Below are 24,702 nucleotides of genomic sequence, written 5' to 3'. Positions count from 1 at the left end.
AAATTTGATTACATTAGGATGATAGCTGCACACGTTTTTCCAAATTTGACTGCAATTAGAATGAGTGAATTCGCAAAAATATTGATTACTTTCCGGGTTGGACAGAAATAGAACATAAATCAAAATCACTTCAAGTCATCAAACCGGAGCTGATTCTGATGCGAATGGCAAATGGCTCTACACCAAGTTTGACTCGTTTCATAATATTACAGTTTTCCTGTAGCATTTTCAGGAAAAGCAGAAATGAGATTAAATGAGAGAGTAGAAGCATTTCACAAAATGGAATTACAGTAGATTAACGACATTTCATTATTAAGCAACTAGGAACTGTCTATAGTTGTCCAAGTCTGTTGTATGTGGACTGTGGAGCTTCCACGAAACCGAAACCTCGTCGGAACGAACAAATTTCCGACCTGCTGCAAATGATCGGGTTGCGTCACGACTAGATCCCGACTGACATTGAATTTTTGAGCCGATAACGATCAAACTGATAACTAGCACCTTCCCCAAACTCGTGCAACTAGAAAATGTTCAGCTATTCAAAACTAGATTACAATTAGAATGATAGCTACACAGTCTTTTCTTTCGAATTAGATCAGAATTAGAATTACCAAATTCGCGAATGGACATTGAGCCAAGCTCCTTTCATATCACGTCAGAGTTGATTCTTTAAAAAAAGGTAAGCGTCTGTACGCAAAGCCTGGCTCGTTTCGCACGATACAGTTCCCCTAGCATTTCAGGGAAACCAGAAATTAGATTAGTATAAAAATGAGCATAGAAACATTTCACAAACCGAATTGAAATTAGAATTAGAGCGAAGAAAGAATTCACAAATTAGATTCGAAATAGATTAGCGGCATTTCGCTCTAATTGGACTGATTAGACAACGAGAATTATCTAGTTCAAGTCTGACCTTCGCCGATAAACCCGATACATTCAGCCGATTTGGTATCTCAATTATGGCGCATTTCCAGAACTTCGGAGCCATTTCAATGCTTGGATATGAAATAAACTCCAAAGGCCGGACCAGGGCCTTTGGTAAATCATTGTTTAGTTATCGTATAGGCCCCGGCTGGACACTTGAAATTAGTTGAGTAGGCCTACCATATTTCTGAATCGGGAGAGGAGGACACTTTTACCAAAACATAGAAGCTAATTGACCGAAATTGAAAACAGCTGATTTTGAAATATTTACTGGAAATCTTGTAGTGTTGACTTAAAAAAGTGATTACTTTGACTCGACTCCCGAATTACCGAATTTTTACGATAATTCAGTGATTTTGACTGAAAAAATTGTCATCACTCCGATTCGACTCCCGAATGACCCGCTCAAACGTCCGTATTACATGCTTCGCGCCATTTATGCAGATTTGCAGTTGACCCTGTCCATTACATCAATTAATAGCCTGGCTGTTAAAGCTGTAAAGGAGGAAGGATTTCCAAAAAGGAGGACGTTTGAGTGTCTTCGGAGGACATTTTCAATTTCCTGAAAAACAAGGGCAAATTCTTCTAAAGGAGGACGAGCGGTAACCCTAAAGGTGAGGTGGTGAGTTACTAAGTACTGTCAGAGTACTTTTTCTGGGTACCAAAAGTGGATTTTGCCTGCTTGCAGCAATTACTCGATGAGTTATGATTCTAGACTACTTCCTGTTCCAATTAAGAATTTCCGTTTCCGGACAAAACTTTTAATATCGATTTAATTCTCTTGTAGTTGCTGACGATTAGCCCTGATGTCAACCAAAAATATTAGGGCTTATACTTCAATATGAGTATATTATCCAATTGAACTCAGATTTTCAGAATATTCGCAATCATTATGGATTCGGATCATGATAATATCTACAAGCCAGTTTATTCCTATAATCCGAATCACCACCAAAAGGTTCGAGTAGTCTTTCGTAAACACCTTGAAAGTCTCACATCACAGTGATGCAGGATGCGCAGTCAAAGTCAACAAAAATAACCGCTGTGGTTGTGATTTTTTATTGTTTTTCGACGGAACCGTCCCACGACATTGGAAAGTCCAATCGAGAAGCGGGAAAATATTTTCGTGTTTACAAAAGCGGCCTGAAACACAAATGACTGTTCGATGATCGTGTTGACTCTCGGTCGATTCCCTGTTGGTTCGGGATTCTTTGTGTTTTAGTAACCGCGTAGTCAACGCTTTATTATCATACGCCGCCGGTCTGACATCTTTCTATTCGTAAACGTGGGCGAAGGTCGCGATTTTACAACGAAACATCGTTCGATGCAAATGTGCTTGCAAATTGTGATCAGACTTGTAAAAACTGCTGGGATTCAAATACCAGAACATAGTATGTCGGATGTCGTCTATTTTTGGCCATGCCACTTTCAGAAAAAATTTGGGTTTCAGTGTTGACCAGGTTTCTGATACATACTGGAGCCCAAAATGGACTCTGCATCCGCAACAGTGTTGCGGTCATACATTGTAGTGGTATGATCCTTAGCTGCAACATCAATGGGTTGTTGGTTCGAGTTCGACTCCAGAAGGCCTATCCAAGTGTTGGAGGTTTATCTAGGCTCCTCCTCACCATATCATCCGTGTAAGCGGTGTCTTATAAAAGCCGTGAAGTGGGTCGTGCTACGAGTCGGTCAATACGAAATCAAAATGGAGAATATCGGCCTGGTGTAAAATGACCAGTCGACACACCATGCATACCAAACATACAGCAGTCTTAAGAAAACCAAACCATCAATAACATGATGTCACACAAATAAAAAATAATGTAACGAATATTAACCGGTAATCAATAGAACTTTTGCTGTTTGAGTCGGGCTCGTGTTTTCACCTCCTACGAATCCATGGGGTTCGTTTGAAGCCCCAGTTAAGAAAACAAGGTGCGTGATGATGATTAGTGGACGGATTATTTTATTTACAAATATCTTACATATCAACATTGAATGACATTTTTCGTATTTTAACTCAATTATAATTGCTGGTTTGACCTTTTATAAAAGCGATACCCATGGTCTAAATCTGTGTTTCTTACCTAGGTCCCGACCGATTATGATTATCGTTACTCTAATCATATTGAGTCGATACCACACTTCCAGAGAAATATCGGTATCGGCTGTTAGACGTAAAAATATCGGGAATTTTCGTAACGTCACAACATGGTAGTAAGGATTGAGACAGTTATAATCTGCGAATGCTGGAATGGAAATAATGAGTTATTTTTGTATCATACAAGTGTTCAGATGTAGCCTCTCTAGTTTATTTCATGTCCAAGCATAGAATTGGATGAAAAGCTGTTCAAATCAATGGTCAGAATTTTTGGAGATGCGCTTTAAGCTTGGTACCATATTTGGTGAATATCAACTGAATATATCTGGATTTTCGGTCAAGGTACTAGGTACTATCGGTTTTGTCGGTATTGGCTCATAAATTCGATATCGCTCTAGCTATAATCTTAACCTTTTTGGCGCCACACTTTTTAGCACCAAAATTTCCAAGTTGGACGAATTTAGTAATTTTAGTTCAAATCTATTTAGGAAAATCTGAGAACTTTCTCGTTTTCCAAGTCTGGTTCCACAGCATGTTTCATGCAATTCAATCGTGAATCATATTCCTGATTTAAAAGCGCCACTAAACTCACTTGCTTATTGTGGACGATGTGACTTCGCTTCAGCATCTGCGCACTAACGGTGACGAATCGCGAGTAATGGCACTGTTGCGTCACAGACCGTGCTGCCGTGACACAGGCCAGATGATGTCATTCGTTCTATTTTGTAAATATTCAAACCAAAACATAAATGCATGGCCTGCAAGATTCTTTGCTGGTGATGTTACAAACCTAATGAGTGAGGTATTCAGGTTTTTGCAGCAGTTAGACACAATTATCTGATTTATAGAGCTAGGTGAAATCGAATACCTGAGTGGTTCCATTCTGAATTAAGGACTATAGGCGTCGAATATCGCTCATCATGGATTTATGACAATATGAAGTATGTACCTTTTATGCGACCGTGAAGAATATGATACCAATTCTACATCACAGATAATATATTTTTGTATTTTTTGGATCATACCTGATTCATTACACTTTGTGGCAGATAATGCTGCTGGTTGATCGAGACTTCGCAGAAATATCACCTTTCCTATTTTGTTGTAAGATAGCAATGTGCGACTGGCTTGAAGTCAAATTGTTTTCATGGACAAGAATCGCTACTGAAGCATGTTTTGTAAATATATCACGCAATAAAAGCATGGCGTCTTTCGAATATCTGTACCAATCAATACGATGCATCTGAGAATCGTTTATTTTATCGAAATTGCGAATCATTGTTGTCAGCAGGGCTGACCACGATGATTAAAGAACTCGAATCTGAATCGAGTATGAATTCTAATGATTCGAGTCGAGTCGTGAGAGAGGATTTTTCCGAGAACTCAAATGATACGCTCCTTGCCTCTAAGAGTTATTTTATCTACGAGAATGATAGTTTCGATATAGTATTTTCCACTGTGGAAGCCTTTAAACCTCGATTGGTCATATCGCAGCATATGAAACATGTAGTACAAAGCTACGCACGTTAGTGGATATAACAAATATGCAAAGGTTTGATAAACCCACAGCATTGTCACAAAGTGCAATGAGATAGGCACGGTCGGAAAAAGACCAAAAATCATTAATGTGATGTAAATCTGGCGTTATATTCTTTATGGTAACATAAAAAGGCTCGTATTTAAACATTTTGCATAGTGTTGTGAATTCATAATGAGTGATATTCGAATATTCGTCTCGAGGCCTAATACACGAATCACAATCGAATCATTCAAGTAATTCTCGATTTTGTCCAGCCGTAGTGGTCAGTTTTGCCTCGTCTGTGAAGCTCGGTCGAAATACGTCAAAAGTCGCTCTACTGGCAACAGAAATATTTGTTAGTACGTAATGACACAGTGGCCTGATTAGATGATCGGTGTTTGACACATGTTCACTGCTTGTTGCCTTGTTTAGACTTGTGATTCGGGTGTACGAGGTGATACACGGATTGCGTAAGAGAAATGAACTATTACACGCGCACCTACTAAGCCGTAAATGCGTCATAACCTGAATAGGAATACTTGAACAAATGAACAATCGAACTAGCCTGGTTTTCTGTACGAATTTGTCCATTTTCCATGTGTAAGACTAGAGCCCAGCTGATTATGATCGGTTCGTAAATGATATCGAGTCGATATCGTAATTTGAAAAATAACTACTTCTACTCGACTACTTTAAACATTTTGATTACAACATTATGTTGCTGTGATGCAAATGGCTTTCATGCCAGAAGCGTCACTCTATTTCCCTTTATTTTTTTAAACAATAATAATCGAATTTTGCTATCAAAATCGTTTGTCAGGTTGTTCGGTTGATCTACGATGAAAACGAGGACTCGGGTATCGAGGAAGTCGGGAGCCCACGACATCGCTAGAAAGGCGTCATTGCATCATCAAAATACGGAAAACTCAGGTGAGCAGCAAAATTGTACAAACAACAAATCTAGATTTAGTTAACGGCCAACTAACTACTGTGTTTAGTAGTTCTAGTTCTAGTGGGAGATTTATAAAAAACTAGTAGCCGAACAACTAAAAAACAACTGTCGTGGTTTGGCGTGAATCGTGATACCGGTGTTCTGTTGTGTGATGTTCTTGCAGGCATTACTACTCACAGTAGCGTAGCCTGGGGTGGATTTTGGGATCGACATCCCTTCCATTTCATTTTCGTGTTCAGTTCGTGTGGGAAGCCGATCCGATTCCGATAAAATAATTAGTGATACGTTGCCCCTTTGCCCCCTTTTGAAATGCCGATTCTATCTCTACTTGAAATTCAATAATCCATGTAATCGGTTATTAGTTACTTGTGTTTTCCTTAGATAGTAGGGGATTTTTAATGGTCATTAGTCCTAGTCTAATTGCGCAGTTTGAACATCCAGAAGTTCTTATTCCAGTTCTAATTGCGCATTTTTAAAAATCAATAAGTTTCAGATCTAGCTCTAATTGCGCACTTTGACAAACCAGTACTTTGTACAAGTCTGGTAAGCAGTAAATTCACAAAAAGTCTGAAATTCATTTGTAATTCGTTAGCAACCTTAGACTTAGTGAAGAGGCAAAAGTAGCCAATTTTGTAGCAAAGCAAGCAGAAGTGATGGCTCAATCATCTTCTTACATGCAAGTACCAGTAGTTAATTCCAGTACATGTCAGAAACTACCAAAAGTACAAGTAGAAAGTGAAACGGCTGAAAATTTTTAAAGTATGTAGTCTCAAAAATGAAATCACAGCTTCCATGCACTTGTACTTGAGTACACATTTGTGACTTCTACTTCTACTTGAGTACCAACAATGTCTACTTGTTATTTATTTGAAATAGATGAATATTCCTAGTTGAACAATCTCACATTATAGTGCTCGGACTCCTTACTGTCATGCTGTGAAATCACGAAAATGGCAGATATTTTTACCGATAACGATATTGCTTTCAAATTGTGATATCGAATCGATATAGTCGACGCACCGATCATCGATCAGGCTTTACATTCGTGAAAGTGTATAGGTAGAAACATGCCGGTTTTGCATGACACAGTTGTAGAATCATTCCTGAAATATCTCGTTACGACTTGTATCGTTATTACACGCGCGATAAATATCGTGATTGATACTCAACCTGGGACATAGCATCAAGATGATATCGCACAACGCATTTACGTAACTTGCAACCACACGCTTTATCACGTTACCACCAATTGATTTTATACGAAGTGACCCGAATGTGTATTGACGGAAACGCCTATCATTGTACGTCTACTATTTACGACTGTGTCGTTTTTTGTATATTTGTGAGTAGCTCTACTTCTAGTTGCGGATTTTTAACAGTGAGTAGTTCCAGTTCTAGTTTTACTTGTATATTTTGAAAAGTGATTAGTTCTACTTTTATAGTTCTATTCGGTAATTTTGACAAGTGAGTAGTTCTAGTTCTATAGTGGCGGGTTTTGAAAAGTGAATAGCTCGAATTCCAGTTTCTGGTTCTGAAACGTGGGTAGTTTTAGTTGTAAATGTGAATTTTGAAAAGTGAGTAGTTCCAGTTCTAGTTGTAGTTGCACATTTTTAAAATCCAGTAGTTCGTACCAGTCTGCTCCTGCGTTGAGAAATCTAATGTCTCAACTTCAAATTCATTGCATTAGTTACCCATCCGGTTACCACAGCCTACCATGTAGCGTGTAATGATGCAATCATTGATATGAATCATGACTCAAAATTCACGTCATATAATATAATTATGCTTGTGTTTTAGTTCCAGAAATTGCCGTAGCGACGGCAACAGTATATAAACTGGTTTTAAAAAATCGATTTGTATAGTAGCCAGTAGTTGCATCAAGACGGCGGATCTAATTATTGACAATTAGCTCAATATTGTGGATATCAGTCCTCGTCGAGATTAATCAATTAGTTTATGTTGTTGGAATTAATTCAGCTCATGGTGCAAAAGACCTTCGTTTTTATAGAATGATTTTTTAAATTATAAATAATATTAAAACCGATTTCAAAAAGGCATCTTATGGTTCAATTATTTATCGCATGGCAAATATCCATAATCTTTGCGTGACGCAAACCTTTTCAGAACATAATTGAAGTACTACATAATTCTAGTTGACCAATTTGTTTAATTATAGTGAAATGCCAGTAATCTAATTCCAATCTAAGTGTAAAATTTTTTTATGTTATCATTTCCTTTCTATAATCGAATGTCTAGTTTTCCTGAAAATGTTACAGGAGAACTGTGTAGTGAGGGCCGGGCCAAGCTTGCTGCAGTGGCGTAGGAGCACATGACGCCGCCCATGGCTTTCGTTGAAACTGCCTTTCAAACTCTGAAATAGTTCCAATCTTTTGAATTATATTTACTGGAAATCTTGTTGTGTTGACTAAAAAGGGGTCATGACCTCACATTTTGCCGCCCCTAGCAGCCTGCCGCCCGTGGCGTGGAGCCCTAAGCGCCAATTGGCTGCTAGGCCACTGGCCTGCTGTACAGACATTTGCAATTCTCGTGTTTATGGGAATGAACTGTAATATGACATGGACTTGATTTTTGTTGTATCTCTTTCTAAATCGTTGGAATTCAATATAAGTTTCCGGCGAATTCATTCATTCTAATTGTGATCTAATTTGGAAAACATGTGAATGTCCTAGTTTTCGAACTCTGTTTGATATGTAGATCAAATTATTATGATGCCATCCTTCTTTGCAAAAGCACCTTTTCACGCACCGGGAAGTAATGCTTCCGATGCAGCAAACGCATTTCGAATTCCGGTGGTGATGTTTTCGTGATCAGGCGCGAAATTAAAATAAGAAAACATTGCCACACTTATGACATCAATAATCGTACTAACGAGTTATTCTTTCATCAGAGCGCGGTTTCCATCCGTGGTGCGAATATAAATCAATCCGGTGCACGCCTTCCGCCGAATAACGGCGATATGCGGCGTTTGCGAGGCATGTTATGTTATGAAATGGTGGTATCGTGTCTCTTGGAGCTGTTCATGTGCGCCTATGCTCGTGGCCTGGTCATGATTCGTGTAGTGTAAGCGAGGTAGTCTTCATGAATCGTTATAGATTAGTTGGCTAACATGATAATATGTGTCTTCTTGACCTTTATGATCTTATGTGTGAGCTTGTTGGTTAGTACCGAGCATTGAGAGACGAAGGCAGAGTCCATGCAGGTAGAATTGGACAAGTAGCAAACTTTTAGATGTTCCTAAGTAGTATTCGAATCACTGAATTCACAAAAGAAATACAGCAAAAAAGGACTTGGAAATCGATTTTAATTTTGAAATAGAAAGAAATGCAACAAAATCCCGTTCAGCTCATATCAAATCAAGATTCAATCTAATAAGCATTACAATGGCAAATGTGTGTATACTGTACAGCGATCTTGACTCGTTTTGCACGATACAGTCCTCCTGTCTCATGTTTAGCAAATCAGAATCTAGAATAGCATTTCGTAAATTAAATTAATGGCATCTCGTTCTTATTCGTCTAATCCAGTGGTTCTCAAACATTTTTAGACACGCCCCCCTTTTTGATTGGGAACTATTTCGCGCCCTCCTTATCGTCATATCACAAAATGCAACAAGGATGCTAGCAATCCAAACGGCTTGTTTGATGGCATAGAAAGTTATGACTGTTGATGAGAGAATTCTCAAATATCAAATTAGGACTATACACAGAGATATAACTGAGAATTTACGTCAAATCACGCGCAGTGCGAATTTTTTTTTCAGTTGACCGGTGCTTCCCGCCCCCCAGTTTGAGAACCACTGGTCTAATCAGACAACTAGAATTATGTAGTTGTTCAAATCTGCTATCAATATTATATCCACCTCACGTCGTGCACTCATTACATTTGTTTATAATAAACACGGGTATAGTGTTGTATTTTTGAGTATTTATTACGTGGTATTAGTTATTCATACGGTGTCGGTGATTCCCAATATTTTTTCGGTCACTATACTGAAAAATACGTCAGCAAACTAAATTCAAACGAAACCGTTATTGCAAAACGCGGAATACGTATCGCAAATAGTTCTACACTTTGTGGAAATTTTAATCGAGTGTTGTACCGAAATTCGTCACTTGCTGCAGGTTGGTAGCATTGGAGTTGTGTCGTCATCATTTTTGAGCTTGGGTTTCAGCCAAACATGTCAACTACTATTGCCGTGGATGATTATTCGCGCTTCGTACTGATAGGTAATTCGGGTTTGTAGCGCTGTGGCCGACCTATGTTTATAAATAATAGTGTTCATTATAGAGTGCGTCACGTGAAATGGAGTGACTAGCGTTCGGTAATGCAGGTCATATCACGATGCTAGGAGAAATGCACTCGTATCTCACTACATTGCGAACATAACGCACTGCTGGCTGATAGCTTCGGCTTTTGGGAATATGCCGTTGGCAAGCTAACAGCGTTACGTCGTGGGCTTTCCACAGTGTACGCTGTACAGTAGCTATACAGTATAGATAGCTGTGAACCGTGTGAGGAGAAGATAGATATATAGCAAGAAGCAGGGCTTGGCAAAATCGAGTAACTAAGTGATTTGATTCTGAATCGTGTAGCTCCGGGTCGAATCGGGTATCACTCATTCTGACGTCACGACAGTATGAATAACGTGGAAAATTCAGATATGTACCTTTCATGCGACCACAAAGAATATAACGCCAGTTCTACATCACATTTACGATTTTTTTTTGTATTCTAGTCGATACCTATTTCATTGCACTGTGTGGTAATGTTGTGGGTAGGGTTGCATTTAAAACAAACGGTTTTTTAAAACGCTTTTGTTTAAAACATGTTTTAAACAGTGTTTTAAACAAAGGCCTTTAAATACTTTTTTCAAGTTGTAAAATTATGCCATAGCTGTGTAAATACTTTTCAAAAAACATGTTGTATGAGCCTACGGACAATTACCACCCGATATAGCCGACGTATATCGATATGGGATGGTTGGAACCCTCTAAATCAGTGGTTCCCAACCTTTTTGTCTTCATTCCCCACTTAAGATTTATTCCGAGTCTTCATTCCCCACTACCCAAAACTTTTGTCATTACGGAGAAGCTATTTGCTTGTTTGAGTAAACAAGACGCATATCCACACCAGTACGCAAGATAATCGCCTATAAGTACAACATAAAACGTAACGGTAACCCTCAAAATGTAACGAAAGCGTTATTTCACGTCATACTGGTCGTGCTGGATGCGTTTATGACGCCATCATTGGCTATCCAATGTTAAAAATGGGTTTTTGTGAACAACACGCAATATAATTTTCGATACAAACATTCAAGAGCAGTTAACTGATAACGGTAATCGCGCATGTGTGTCCGTAAATCTGTAGACTGTCCTGTATATAATTTTCAACAAATGCGTCTATTCCCCACCAGAAACCATTGAATTCCCCACTGGTTGGGAACCACTGCTCTAAATAGTCGGTTCAACAGCAATAGTACAGATATTTCGTCAAAGTAGCTATAGTCACCCAATATATTCAATTGTCAATGTCAATCCACTATGACGTCACAATCGAATATTCGTGACGTCCTGGCTTAAAAAAAACATGTTTCAAACAAGGGAATGCAACCCTAGCTGTGGATTGATAACGACTTGACTGATATGTAATTTCCAGTAACGTGCGTAGCTTGGTACTATCTGTTTCGTATGCTGCGATACCACCAATCAAGTTTTACGACTCCCACAGTGGAAAATAGTATCGAAGCTATAAGTCTTGTTGCTAAATGAACTCTTAACGCCAAGAAGCGTCTAATTTCACTGCTCGACTCGAATCATTAGGATGAATACTCGATTCGAATTCGAGATTTCGGGTGTGCCCAGCCCTTGTGCTCACTTGGAGACGTGGACCGTGAAAAGGCATTTTCTGACTCCCATCTATACTTTCAAGAATACAATCGAGTTAATGTGGCTTCACAACGACGCTTACGTTGATACGGATTCTGTTTCGTGTGGACTACTTTTACTCGAAACGTAAGAAAATAACGATTTTGGCCTCAAGAAAAAAACGCGAGTTGAAACTCCCCGTTCGAATCGATTTTGTTTAGTTCGGTTTTTTAATAATTTCATTTCACAGCGCCACAAGATTGCGGTAAAATGAACAATGAATACGTAAGGAAAGAGCCAAAGCGACTTGAAATAGACTATTAAATCAGACAATCACCTGGGCCCACAACAGTTGTTGCTGTTGTTGTTGTTGTTGTTGTTTGTGGTATTTATGGTGTTTGTCGGCTACTATGGTCATTTACACCAGGCCGATATTCCTAAGTTTTGATTCCGTATCTGCCGACGTGTAGCACGGCCCACTTCTAGGCTTTTTGTAAGACACGCCGCTTATGCGGATGAGATTGCGAAGAGGAGCCTTCAACCTCCAACACTTAAGCAGGAATTCTGGAGTCGACCTATTTGCTGTAAATATTCATTCTCGTCTTTTTGTTTAGTGTGAAAACTAAGTTTCAATGCTTTGTTTTTAGCCCTATGTTTATGCACACTGCGCAGTTTATTTTGCGCGTCACTATTTGATAGTAATGTATTAGATGCGTAACACAGAAGCTTTTTGCTTTTGTGACTTAGGGTTACCATACGTCCTCCTTTAGGAGGATTTGTCCTCCATTTTCGAGATTTTGTCCTCTTATTTGAGAATTTTGATCAAATTTACTGTGAAATTGTAGTGAGATTCCGTAAATCAGCACCGAAGTAAAGCTCCGGGGGGTATTTCGGGAGCTGAGCCGAAAATATGACCTTTTTTTAGTCAACCATCTGTTAACGTGAAAGAAAAAACTGTATTTTGGGCGCTGAGCGAGAAATTTGACCTTTTATTTTTTTTCAGTCGACCGACCACGAAGTGGGAACAATTTACCATTATTTCAAGATTTTTCTCCGCTATCCTAAGTTTGAAAATTTTGAAAAAGTGTTCTCCTTTCCCGCTTCCAAAATATGGTGACCCTATGTTACTGTATCACTGAGTTCGAAAAAACTTGGAAATTGAATTAAATATGGAATTTGAAAGAAATTCAACAAAACGAAGTTCACTTCATATCAAATTAGAGTTCATTCTCATCAAAGGCACGAGAATGGCAATGCCTTTACTGTACAATGTACAACAAGCTTGGGTATTTTCGCATCATACATTTCTCCTGCAGCATTTTCATGAAATCCGGAAAATAGATGAGAAGTTAGAAGAGAAATGAGAACATTTCACAAATTATATTACCAGCCATTTCACGCTAGTTAATCCAACCAGACAACTGGAATGATCTAGTTGGGCCGAGTCTGGTTTATGAAGCCTGGCTAGGGTTTTGTATATTCAACACAGGCTGAAATGTTGGCTCATTAGTTCCCGGATGTCTTGGCGATCATTTTCGTAAGTACCGGTGTGACTCTTAGTTTCGGTACGTCCGCTTTTACTGAAGAAAACTTTCAGGCGTCGCCAGTGCGCAGCTCAGTCGCGCTAAGGCCTTTGTTACCGCGAAATACGCTGAGACTTTCTGTGTCGAAAACACAACTCGAGAGAGTGTGTAAACTAAGATGCAGTATATATGCGATACAAATACACCAGACACGCATAGTGGGTGCTATTTGCGCTTAGTAGTAATATTAGAGCTTGGAAAAATTGATTACCTTAGCGATTTGATTCTGAATCGAATGTTAGGCTTCGGGCCGTGTCGAGTATTTGTGTATCACTAATGATGGCGTCAAAGCAGTGTGAAAAATGTATAAAGTTTAAATATTTTCCTTTATGCGGCTACGATTAATACATAGCCAATTCTATTCACATTAATGATGATTCGGTATTTTTCAACCATACTTATTTCGTTGCACTTTGTGGCAATGCTGTGAGTTGGTCAAGATTTGACAGATATATCATTTGCAGTAACGTGCGTAGCTTTGTACCACAGTTTCGTATGCTGCGCGACGAGCTATCGTAGTTGCAAGGCTTCTGTACTGGAAAATCGTATCGAAACTATAATTATTGTCGATAAGTCAACTGTTAGTGACGAGGAAGGTATCATTTTAGTAGTCGAAGAAAATCATCTGTCACTACTAGACTCGAATCAGTAGAATGACTACTCGATTCATATTCGGGTACTCGAATCATTATGCCCAACCGAATTACTAGCAAACGTTAGTATTAGTATCCTTTGTGTAGCTGACAAGCGCTATTTCAAATATGACATTTCCTCGTCGCACAGAGTGTTACGTCATGCGGTCTTCCGAATCATGTAAACAAACTTCTCGCGCGAAGCAATCTCGACCATTGTAGCCTTTATTGGCGTACTTGTTTACGGCCAAGCTGTTTATAACAGCCCGCGTAGATGCTATACAGAATCGTACCGACGTTGTTTGTGATATTGTAGCAGGTATGATACAGCTATGCAATATGTGCTGTTAAATAGTGATTAATAACTAGTTGTGACGCATATAGTAAGCCATCTCGATTAGTTCGATGTTATTCACGGCGTCGTACTCACAAGTTAGCTTTCTTTACAGTCTTTTGTCACTGCATAAGTCACTGTATATACACGCGCATTTGGTTTAATTTATATGACGCTATGCTTAGATCAGACGCTTAGCGACAACAAAGAGTGGAAACAAACGCGCGCAGAATATTTATCATAAGCTTTATTTCTAATAATGCGTGCCGGACGCTGTGTCCGAAGCAGATTGCGGTGTTGGTGTCGAATTTAGCTGCATAATAAGGTAGAATGTATCAGGCAGGATATTTGTGAATACTGGTATTAGCACGGTTTCCCGTGATAGTGATCGGCGGCTGTAAATGAGATGATATGATTGTGTATAACAAAAACCGGACCAGGCAGTCATATCACAACTATTTACTCGTGTTTTATGCTTCTTTAGGTCTAACGGGTGTGCGTTCATATCCTGTGGGATAATGTTACATTCGCAGCTATCTAAAACGCATAATAATCATGCTTTGTATCGCAACAAGGCCATAAAACAGCAGCTTGTAGGGCGATTTACAGCGCTGTAATTTTACACAGCAATAGGAAACGCTTGTCAGAGGCACCGGTCCGAACAATCAACAAACATGGAATCCCTCGCACGATGCGCTGGTTTCGCGTAATCTACACAAACCAGGAAACTATGAATATGTGAGACACTCAACGCATAGGCTCAATTACGGTGTTGAAGTCGTTAATTAGCGGCAACGTAACACTGAATGCAAAGTGAAAGGCTGCGTCTAGCCTTCGTTAACGCCGTCAAATTGTGTGTCTGTAGAGACGATTTGCTATTCTGTGTAATTGCGAATTTCACCGTGATATGACGCTAATGTATTGTGACATTCCTGTTTATAATTGGGTTTGTTGCTAATTGACACGTATTCGAGAAACATTTTCCTCGTAATCGGTCCGGCGACAATTGTTTTGAAGGAGTTATTTCGGTACGCAGCCTAATTTTGTTTCTAATATTGTGTAAGAAATATCGTAATTAAGGCTGGGGAAATTGGAGTGTCTGAATGATTCGATTCTGAATCGATTATGAGTCTTCGAGTCGAGTGTTTTATTACCACATTTTATGACTTCAAAACAGTATAAACGATGAAAGTTCGCATATGCACCTTTTACGCGACTACCAAGTATATAACGCCAGTTCTACATCATATTAAAGATTGGTATTTGCGACCATACCTATTTCATCGCACTTTGAGACAATGCTGTGGGTTGATCGCTACTTCACAGATAAGTCATTTCCACTAACGTACGTAGCTTTGTACTATATGTTTCGTACGCTGCGATGCGACCAATCAAGGTTTCAAGGCTTCCACAGTGGAAATAGTATCGAAACTCGAAACTATCATATTTGTGGATAACTGATTTTTTAGCTATACGAGAGCGTATCATTTCAGTACTGAAAAATATCATCGAATATGATCGACTCGAATCATTACAATGAATACTGTATTTAGATTCAAGTACTCCAATAATCGTGCCCGACTTTACATTCGTTATCAATTTGCGCGCGTACTATAGAAAAAGTGCTATGTACGCGGCCAGTATGGGGTACGCGAATCATAGTATTGTGTTTACCTTTTTAGATACGTGTTCACTGTTAATATCGCGGTGTACATTCTTGTTTATAATCGCCTTTCGATCAATTTCAAAGCTTCGCACGGAACGCCAAACCAAAACGCGACGAAGAACAGCCCTAAACATATCATAGCGTGCGAAGAGCCCGGGAATGCCAAACAATCTGTGTTTACATCAGCCCACGATACAAACCCGATACAAGATAATAGCTTCGAAGATATAAACGCGAAAAATTCAACAAAAAGCAGAAATCTCGACCTTGTAGTGAGTCGTATGTTGAAAGCGAAAAAAGGAGACGCCCTCTTAAAAGCGTGCGCGTCAGACTCGAACATCGTCAGTAGTGAGTCGCAGTGCGCCAGCACGATACAGATTAATCACAAAGGAGAGAATTTATCAGCTCTACGCGGCGTCGCAAGCAATCCTATCCCCGCGGAAGGAATGATAGACATCCAACGTTCAGGGCAGATTATTCTCGAGAACGATAGAGTCGATTCGCCTCAAGCCACATCTTCGGACAACGAAAATTGTAAACAATTCGAGTCGCATTGTGACGAAGACAAGGCAGAAAACATGACCATGTCGACTTTGATCAAGCAAGAGCCTATGGCGCTGCAAGAATCGCGCGCGGAGATATACGCGCGCCAACCGTCGCCCGCTTCATCGTACAACAGCGCGCACAGCGCGGAACATCGAACCCCGAGCCCCAAATCGCCCCAGGACACCCACACGGACGTAATGCGACATTTAGCGCAAAATTTTGTTAACGCGCACCAGTTGCACGATACTTTTAACGGATACGGATCGAATTCAACCGCAGAATCACCAAATAAACGAGATAGATCTTACAACGATGACGTGACAAAAGGGGCCGGACCCCCTTCTCTTATCCCATCACAGTCGGCTATTTCTTCAATAGAAGCTTACAACACTTTGATGACCCACGCCGGATATCGAGATCAGACTTACTTCCAAAGCCCGTTTTTACCCCATCAAAGAGACGCAAATCCACAAGGAATCAGAGTATCTCCCACTGCACCGTTGGGTCGAACCCCAACTAGAGGCATCGTGGGCCATAAGGAAGCGGCCGCTGCAGAAAACGGGGGTCGTCGCGGTAGCGCAGACGGGAAATGTACCTACAAGCGACCTCCGCACACTTACCCGGCTTTGATAGCGTCTGCTATCTTGGACAGTCCAGGGAATTTGATCACGCTACGCGGGATCTACGATTATATCATGAACAATTTTCCGTACTATAAATTCGGACATGATAAATCGGCTTGGCAGAACTCAATCCGACACAACCTCAGTCTTAACCAGTGTTTCATAAAAGGTGATTTTTTACGTTTTATTCGAGTCCTGTATCGTCCAAATAGCCAGCGATGAAATCCTAGTAGAAGTATTAGTAACGTACTAAACTTGTACTGATTTAAAAGTTATTAAAACGATTACATGCTGAACCTGCTTCAAGTAAAAGCATATCACGTCATGTCTAAAAAGAACTGATGTAGCCGGTTTGAAAATGTATATTGGGGCGAATTTGCTGATCATTGCTACTCGAGTAGACGCAGAAAGTCACAGCGATAAGTTCCACCCAATTACAAGTACAAGTACCGAGATGTGAAAACTACGTCAAGATATGGTATGTCATGCATTAAAACTGCGAAGTAGTATAAGTAGATTTGGTGTAGACGACGCATACTCTTATTAGTAGTAATTCGAAGTTGGCTACTGTCGAATTCGCAAGATGCATGTTCGCCTTAGTCGCTTTACAAAAGTCTACGTGTAACAAATGAGTAGTTTTGCGTCACAAACTGTAAAGTACAAGTGGAAGTGGTTTGAAAACACTCCGATTTCAGGGAGTAGTTCGGGGAAACTAAAAAAATAAAAAAATAAAAATAAATAACAAAAATGAACTTGAATATTTCGACCCAGTGCCTCGATACGAGAACGCCGCGAAGTCGAACTACTGGACGATGACGAGGGAGGGGTTCGAAGAATTCGGGAACGAGAACAGCTTCAAGCGCAGGCGCAGGAGGGGCGCTACCCTGGCCCCCATTTCAGCCTACAAAAACAAAAAAGGGATTCAAAACAATGAAAGTAAGCCAAGAAATGTGAACTTGAATAGCATATTATTTAATCCTCTATTCAAGCTCTGTACCTCCAAGTAGATTCGCACAAACTACCGATCTAGAAGGTTAATAGTGTCAACTAACTCCCGTTTTATTGAGTAGTCCTAGTTGCGAGATTTGGAAAATTAGTAGTTCTCGTCTAGTCGTCTTATTACCAGTTGAAAATTTTGAAAAGTGAGTCGTTCTAGTTCTAGCTGTGAATTTTTAAAATCCAGAAGTTTGCACAAGTCTGTTGACACCCGACAGCGCTAACTATTCAGGCTAATTTCAATGTAAAAATATTATTCAATTGTATTTTGAAATTCTGTACCTCCAAGAGTGTCTTCAAATGGAATTTTTCTTCTGTCAAGATAACAGAACCAAACAACGGGAAGCCTACGACACAGCAGCCCGAGAAAAGAAATTGGTCTGGCATTCCCGCGCACACACCCCAGACGCCTCGACAGGACACAAGGCGCTCAAGAGACCATGCAGTCCCGGTTCGGACCCGCAGGCCGGTTGCAAGAACCCGAAAATGCTGGTTTTGAAACACGGCGAGGGACCGTCTCTAGGTTTGTGGACTATTGAACAGAGTTGTTATTAGAATATTTCAGAGCTTTACAAAATATTAGAATTACAGCTACACAGTTTGATTTTTAAAATTGGATTAGAATTCGAAAAAAACACAACAAATATCAACTTCAGTTCATATCATATCAGAGCTGATTCGCATCAAGTCAGAGAATGGCAAAATACAGCAAGCTTGGCTCGTTTCGCAATGTACAGTTCTTCAGTAGGATTTACGGCATGACCGGAAATTAGATTCGAATTAAAATTAGAGCATAGAAATATTTCACTAATGAGATAAGGAATTAGATTAGTCCAAGTCGCAAGAAACTACTTGTTTGAGAACTTGTAGAGCTTTCGTTTCTTCTTCCACTTGAAGTATCTTTGACATCAGTACTTGCTCTTGCAACTCAGTAGAACTTTAACGTGTTACTTCCGCTTCTACTTGACTAGCAAGGATAGCAACCTCGACTAATTCTACGTTTACGAACTATTTACCTTAGCATTTTAAGACATGAAATTATGTACTACTTCGACCGCGTATTGTATTGAAGGCTATACCTTGTTTCGCGTGTTTGTACCAGCGATATCTGTGTATTGTTTACGGATAATTCCACTCGGGTAACGATGATTGTCGCGTCGATAACAGGAAATTGTTTCCAATTGATCGTACCGTTTATTTGAGAACGTATGGTCGATGTAATAACAAGATGGCGGACATCCCTCGTTATTAAAACAACCCTTGTTATTCCTAGTATCGTTTTTGTGTAGGGGAATGTAAACATCCTGGTTTAGCGCGTTTTCAGCCGTTTTCTCCCAATCTGTAATTGGATAACGTCTCGAACATGTGCGTGTTGCGTCACAATTAGTGTTAGCTCACCGTATTATTCACACGCCGCAAATATCGCGGATATTCAAATTGAGTGTTCGCCGATAGGTCAGTGGTTATTAACCTTTACTGACCCGGCAGACCTATATGCTAATCCGCAGTCCTTTGGCGTACCCCAAGTTGTCGCCTAGTCACAATAAATGGACCGCATCTCATGCATTACGAGCGAATATTGGTACACAAAATGAACTGTCCACCAAAACCAGAAGATAATTCTGGTTGTCTAACTATACTAAGTATTGCGGAATGCCTGGATTTAATTGATGAAATGCTCCTATGCTCCCATTTTAATTCCAATCCAATTTATGGATTTCCTGAAAATGCTATAGCAGAGCTGTATCATGCGTAACGAGCCAAGATCGCTCTGCAGACATTTATCAGGCTTGTGCTTATGGGAACCAACACTGATTTGATATTTGCTGTGTGTAGCTATAATTCTAATTCTATTGTTATTTGGAAAAAGGTGTGTAGCTATAGCCTGTCATTGAAATTCGAGTCGAATTTCGCAATGCCGAACATTTTCTATTTGTCAAGCTTTACCAATCGCTACAAAACTCCCAGATGGAATCTCCCAAAACCAGGACAGGCGCCCAAACTCCCTCTCCTCGCTGGACGAGATGCAGGTCAACGTCAACACGTTCACGAAAAGTCTGAACCCGCCTTCGGACAACCGGAACCATCCGGAGTCTCCGGTCGAAAGTTTGAAACAGCAGTGGATGATCGCGGCCGCCATGCAGAAAAACTTCAACATGTTCCCGATGCTGCCGGACTTGAGTTCCGGAGATAGGAATCAATCCGGGGCAAAGTCCGGATCCGGGAAGACGCCTGTGATGTACGACGGGGTTGAGGTGAGATTTGAAACTGATTTTGCGAACTCTTCTTATGACTCGGGCTCGGCAAAGATTTTATTCTGAATCGTTGTGGAAAGCTGAATATAATGCCAGTGTTACATCACATTAAAGATCATTTTGTATTTCTTGTGCCTTACCTATTTCATTGCACCTTGTGACAATGCTGTATGGGTCGACCATAACTTCACAGATATGTGATTTTCACTAACGTACGTAGATATATTACGCATGTTTCGTATGCTGCGATACAACCAATCTTTCGAGGCTTCGGCGGTGGCAAATACGATCGAAACTCACTCTTACTGGCAAGTAGCGTATATCGTTTCAGTTTCAAGAAGATCATATCTCACTGCTCGACTCGAATCATCAAAATTAGTTCTCGAATCATTGTGCCTATTACTAGTTAAAGTTGAGCCTGGGTTAGGCTAGGAATATGATTGGGGTCTACTATATTCTTGAGATAGCTGTGGTATTTCATACGTGACGCTCATCGTAGCGGAACCGATTGTTGCGCAACTACCTCTTATTTTGTAAACACTTCGTAAACAGCTGCTATGGGGGGCGTCTACTTTTGCTTTCGTGTGTCTTTTCTCTACGACTTCAAGTTAGTTTGTTTTGCAGATCGGTTTCCGTACCCCCGTTTACTTCGATTCGAACGGGCTCGGTTCGAAATGGTCGTTCCGCTGCCAGTTCTGCGAATACCGAAACGTCAGCGACTCGCAGAACCTTTTGGAGCAGCATTTCCTGCTCATGCACCCCAAAAGTCACGATTCTGCGGCTAAAATCGCGAGTGGGGCTCGACGGGCGAGCGATCAGACCCAGGAACGCAAGTCACCTGGCAGACAAGGTAGCTTTTTGTATAACTGCACAAGTAAAGTTGGATTACCATACAAAATTTACATTAGAATTAGAATCAATTGATGATGATTCGATTATAATTACAATCATAGCTACACAGATTCTTCTAAATTAGATTAGAATTTGATCACCGTCATTTTACTCTAACAAAGGCAATTATAGAATTATTTTCTATTTGTCCAAATCTCGAGAACATGTCGGTTCTAATCGATAGTTTTATTCGCAGATGCGTCTCTGCCAAGCATGGGTTGGCCCCCTTCCATTCTGGCCCCCTACAACGGTCACAATCTGTTCGCGGCCCCGCAAGGATCGGGTAAGTGCACTTCTGGACGTCGTGTGTGTTTATTTGATGAGTTTCTATATCTTGCTTCGAAATATTATGTTGCGGACTTGGACAGCTAGATAATTCGAGTGTAATTTATGAAATGTTTCCTATGCTCTCCTTCTAATTTTCATCGAATTTCTACTTTTCCTGAAAATGCTACTGGAGAACGGTCTAGTGCGAAAAGATCCGAGATTGTTGCATGTGTAGACATTTGTCATACTCATGCTTGTGTGATTGAACTCTGGTTTGATGTGATGTAACTCATTATAGTGTGGAACATGATACAATTTTCAAGTTTGTAAAATTTGCCTTTCGCATTTTAGCGTTAAATTTACCGATGTCGTTCGCTTCGACCACGCCCTTTGATTCGCTGGCCCGCGCCCTGGCCCAGCAGATGAACCCGAACGATCCTGCCCACTCGAACGCCGATCACGTGAGGCGGTTGCAGGCCGGCAGTGATGCAATGAGCGGGGCTTTTGCCAAACCAGGTACAGATTTGGATCTTTTCCAAATTTTATCATAATTGGAACGGTAGCTACAAAACGTTTCCAAAATTTGTTTACAAGCTCGATAAAACTAAGCTTTTGAATAATTCCAAACTAGCAAGAAATACGACTAAAATCAAGGTCATATCGTATCATAGTTGATCCTCATAGGCGCGAGGATGACAAATGTCTGTACACCTGGCTTGGCTCGTTCCTTGCTATACAGTTCTCCTGTCACATTTTCAGGAAAGCAGATTAAAGCAAATTAGCCTAATAGGCTACTAATTGGTCTACTAGAATTATTCGGATGTCCAGGTCTATTGTTTGACTTTCGACTTTTGTCGTTACAGGCGATTTATCGAACGCGACCCAAGAACACTTCAGACAGCTTCTCTACCAGCAACTAATGCCACAAAACCCCTTTTTTCCGGGGTCCAACCAGGCTGTTCCGAGACCGGTACGTGGCCCGATATTCAACACGATTTTTGAGTGTTTTCAATTGTTTTTATGAAAATCGACAGGTTCCCAATCATCAGGGCGGTGACATGAACGAGATCGCGCAAAAGATTTTGCTCTACCATCAAAAAATGATGGAGCTCGCTTCTCAAAAAGGGGGCGACCCCAGTACACCCCCTCGCCCAGCAGGTTTGTTTCTTAATTATACAGATAGAAAGTTTTCACATTTTTTTAAATAAAATGTAAAACAATTTGAATGATAACGACACCGTTTTTTCCAAATTAGACTGTAGTATTAGAATTAGAATTAATGAATTCGCAACAACTTGGAAATTGAATTTCTTTCCGAATTAGAAAGAAATGCAACAAAAAACAAGTTGGCTTCGTATCAAGTTTGAGGAAATTTCTGTACACCAAGTTTGGCTCGTTTCGCACTACACAGTATACAGTTTTCTTGTAGCATTTTCATGAACGCCAGAAATTACTTTGAAATTATATTACTGGTATATCGCTATGATCACTCTAATTAAGACAAGTAGAATGATCTAGCTGTGCAAGTCAATAGTTTGTAATACAGTGACCTTGTTTCGCAGTATCTCCCGTCGAACGAAATCCAGACAAAGCCAACGACAACCGCGAGGTATGACATCACAATAACAAAAACAACTAAAAACCGCCATTCAGCGCTTTGATTTCTGTTTTCAGGCGAGAATTCCCAGTCACGGCGCAGTCAACACGTGAGTAATCTGTCGATTAGATTCGCGCATGCAGTTGGTGATTAGCTGTTTGCTTTACCGGGCCTGGTATTGATCGCATCCCTTTGAGATCAGCAAAGCTACAAACTATCAATGTCGTGTGCTGTAATTTGAATGACTCGATGGATCAGACCCCGTCTGATTATGGACAGCTTATCGAACGATTGTTAATCCATTTGGGAATACATATGTATGGTTGCTGACAACTGCCAAGCAATTGCATGCGTGCGTACATCACAGCGTCCTTTTGATGCACTGTGATATTAAAGATGACACGCTCCATTACGAGTAACAAAATATTCGAGTATTAATTGTAATGAGAGATAATTTTTTGAGTACTGAACTGATGCGATAATTGCCAATAAGAGTTAATTGAATGACGAAAATAAAGTTTTGAAGCTATTTTCCACTGTAGAAGGTTGGGAAATTGATTGGCCATATCGCAGCATACGACACACGTGGTACAAATAACATATCTGTGAAACCGTGATCAAACCTGCTGTAGAACCACATTATCTGCTTTGTGGTGGCATAAAATGTACATATTTGTACTTCATACATCAGCCATACTGTAATGAATTCGCAAAGAGTGATTCTGGAAGTCAAATACTCGATTCAAATTTGATTCGTTCGGTTACTGGGTTGTACCAAGCCTTAATGATGAGTGCTTACGCGAAATCGAGTATTTGTGCCCGCAATGCGATTATTTCTGGGTGTTCCAAAGCGTCGTGAACCTATCAATACGCAATCGCGGTGCCTGTTATGCCGCGGTGTGCGCGATCATTTCTAATTCGTGTGCAAAGACAAATTCTTTCGGATACAATTGAAGAACATATGATTATGTTATTATGTTATGTTATTCAATCTTGTTTACAGCTAAAAGTGTTGTCGACTCGTGTGAGGCCAATATCTGTCATTGCGTTGAAACAAAGGATAACCATTTTTTCTGGTTTACTAAAACAAGGAATGATTGGGGAACTAAATACGTAAATAATCCACCGTGTTTTAATCACTAACGCACAAAGAAATCCGTGGGTGTTGTCATAACCGGTCGAACGCTTTGGAATTTTTTGAACAGACACTCGTTTGGTAATAATTGTTCATTGTGGAATCGAAAATATGACATATCTGGCCTGATTACGTCACGCGAGGCGGACGTATTTAGATTCGCACTACAACTCTGTGCCGGTAAATATGTACAAACTAACAATCAAGTTGGTTGACAGCGAACTAACTACTGTTTTTTAGTATCTCTAGTTCTAGTTGCGGATTTTGAAAAGAGAATAATACTAGTTCTAGTTTGCGCATTTAAAAAGAATTAGTTTTAGAACAATTTGAAAACATATTGTCTTATGTCGTGAATCGTGATACCGGTGTCCTGTTGTGTGATGTTCTTACAGCCATTGGTAACTCAGAGCCTTCACTGCTAACGGTGGGTAGTAGAAATGTGGGTTTTGGGGTCGAGACCCATTTCAAAGTAGGAACCCCGTACTTTTGAAAAGTGAGTAGTTTTAGTTCTAGTTGTAGTTGCGTATCTGGAATAGTGAGTAGTTCTAGTTCCAGTTGCGCATTTTATAACTCCAGTAGTTTGCACAAGCCTGCGGCTATTGATGTGTTTCGCTATCCCGCGAGTTCCCATTGTACAGCGACCGTTTCGCAAGAAGCGCATTCTATAAATAACGACATCCCTTGTGCCCGAACAATGTACCGATGTAAACACGCGCCTGTTGACATGAGTCACTTTTGTGACGTGTTTACGAGTCACTGGTACAAAAGCAAATTGCTTCCGTTTGAATGCAGA

The 24,702-nt window shown here is 40.2% G+C and overlaps 1 protein-coding gene and 1 long non-coding RNA gene across 5 annotated transcripts in view; both read left to right on the top strand.

Annotated features, from left to right (window-relative positions):
* LOC145459277 (uncharacterized) overlaps nucleotides 1–24,702 on the top strand; it is a 416,587-nt gene that overhangs the window by 79,312 nt on the left and 312,573 nt on the right. The window lies entirely within an intron of this gene.
* LOC145458946 (uncharacterized) overlaps nucleotides 1–24,702 on the top strand; it is a 47,278-nt gene that overhangs the window by 12,565 nt on the left and 10,011 nt on the right. Inside the window, exons 2-14 of one of the 4 annotated variants that reach the window (XM_080337464.1) lie at nucleotides 1,406–1,538; nucleotides 5,365–5,474; nucleotides 15,684–16,937; nucleotides 17,540–17,704; nucleotides 18,087–18,287; nucleotides 19,733–20,019; nucleotides 20,644–20,869; nucleotides 21,107–21,193; nucleotides 21,529–21,693; nucleotides 22,041–22,147; nucleotides 22,212–22,335; nucleotides 22,740–22,786; nucleotides 22,852–22,883. In XM_080337464.1, coding sequence (XP_080193590.1) covers nucleotides 5,384–5,474; nucleotides 15,684–16,937; nucleotides 17,540–17,704; nucleotides 18,087–18,287; nucleotides 19,733–20,019; nucleotides 20,644–20,869; nucleotides 21,107–21,193; nucleotides 21,529–21,693; nucleotides 22,041–22,147; nucleotides 22,212–22,335; nucleotides 22,740–22,786; nucleotides 22,852–22,883 — 2,786 coding nt within the window. In that variant the 5' untranslated portion in view covers nucleotides 1,406–1,538; nucleotides 5,365–5,383. Of the gene's footprint in view, nucleotides 1–1,405; nucleotides 1,539–5,364; nucleotides 5,475–13,700; nucleotides 13,919–15,683; nucleotides 16,938–17,539; nucleotides 17,705–18,086; nucleotides 18,288–19,732; nucleotides 20,020–20,643; nucleotides 20,870–21,106; nucleotides 21,194–21,528; nucleotides 21,694–22,040; nucleotides 22,148–22,211; nucleotides 22,336–22,739; nucleotides 22,787–22,851; nucleotides 22,884–24,702 lie in introns of those variants that run through there. The other 3 variants (XM_080337475.1, XM_080337469.1, XM_080337482.1) reach the window with 3 other exon arrangements.

The sequence above is a fragment of the Botryllus schlosseri genome, chromosome 2 (assembly GCF_051294905.1).
Source record: "Botryllus schlosseri isolate E-star chromosome 2, Bs_hap1, whole genome shotgun sequence".
Lineage (NCBI taxonomy): Eukaryota > Metazoa > Chordata > Ascidiacea > Stolidobranchia > Styelidae > Botryllus > Botryllus schlosseri.
Note: the sequence above shows the minus strand (reverse complement) of the source record. Positions and strands in the feature narration are given on the sequence as shown.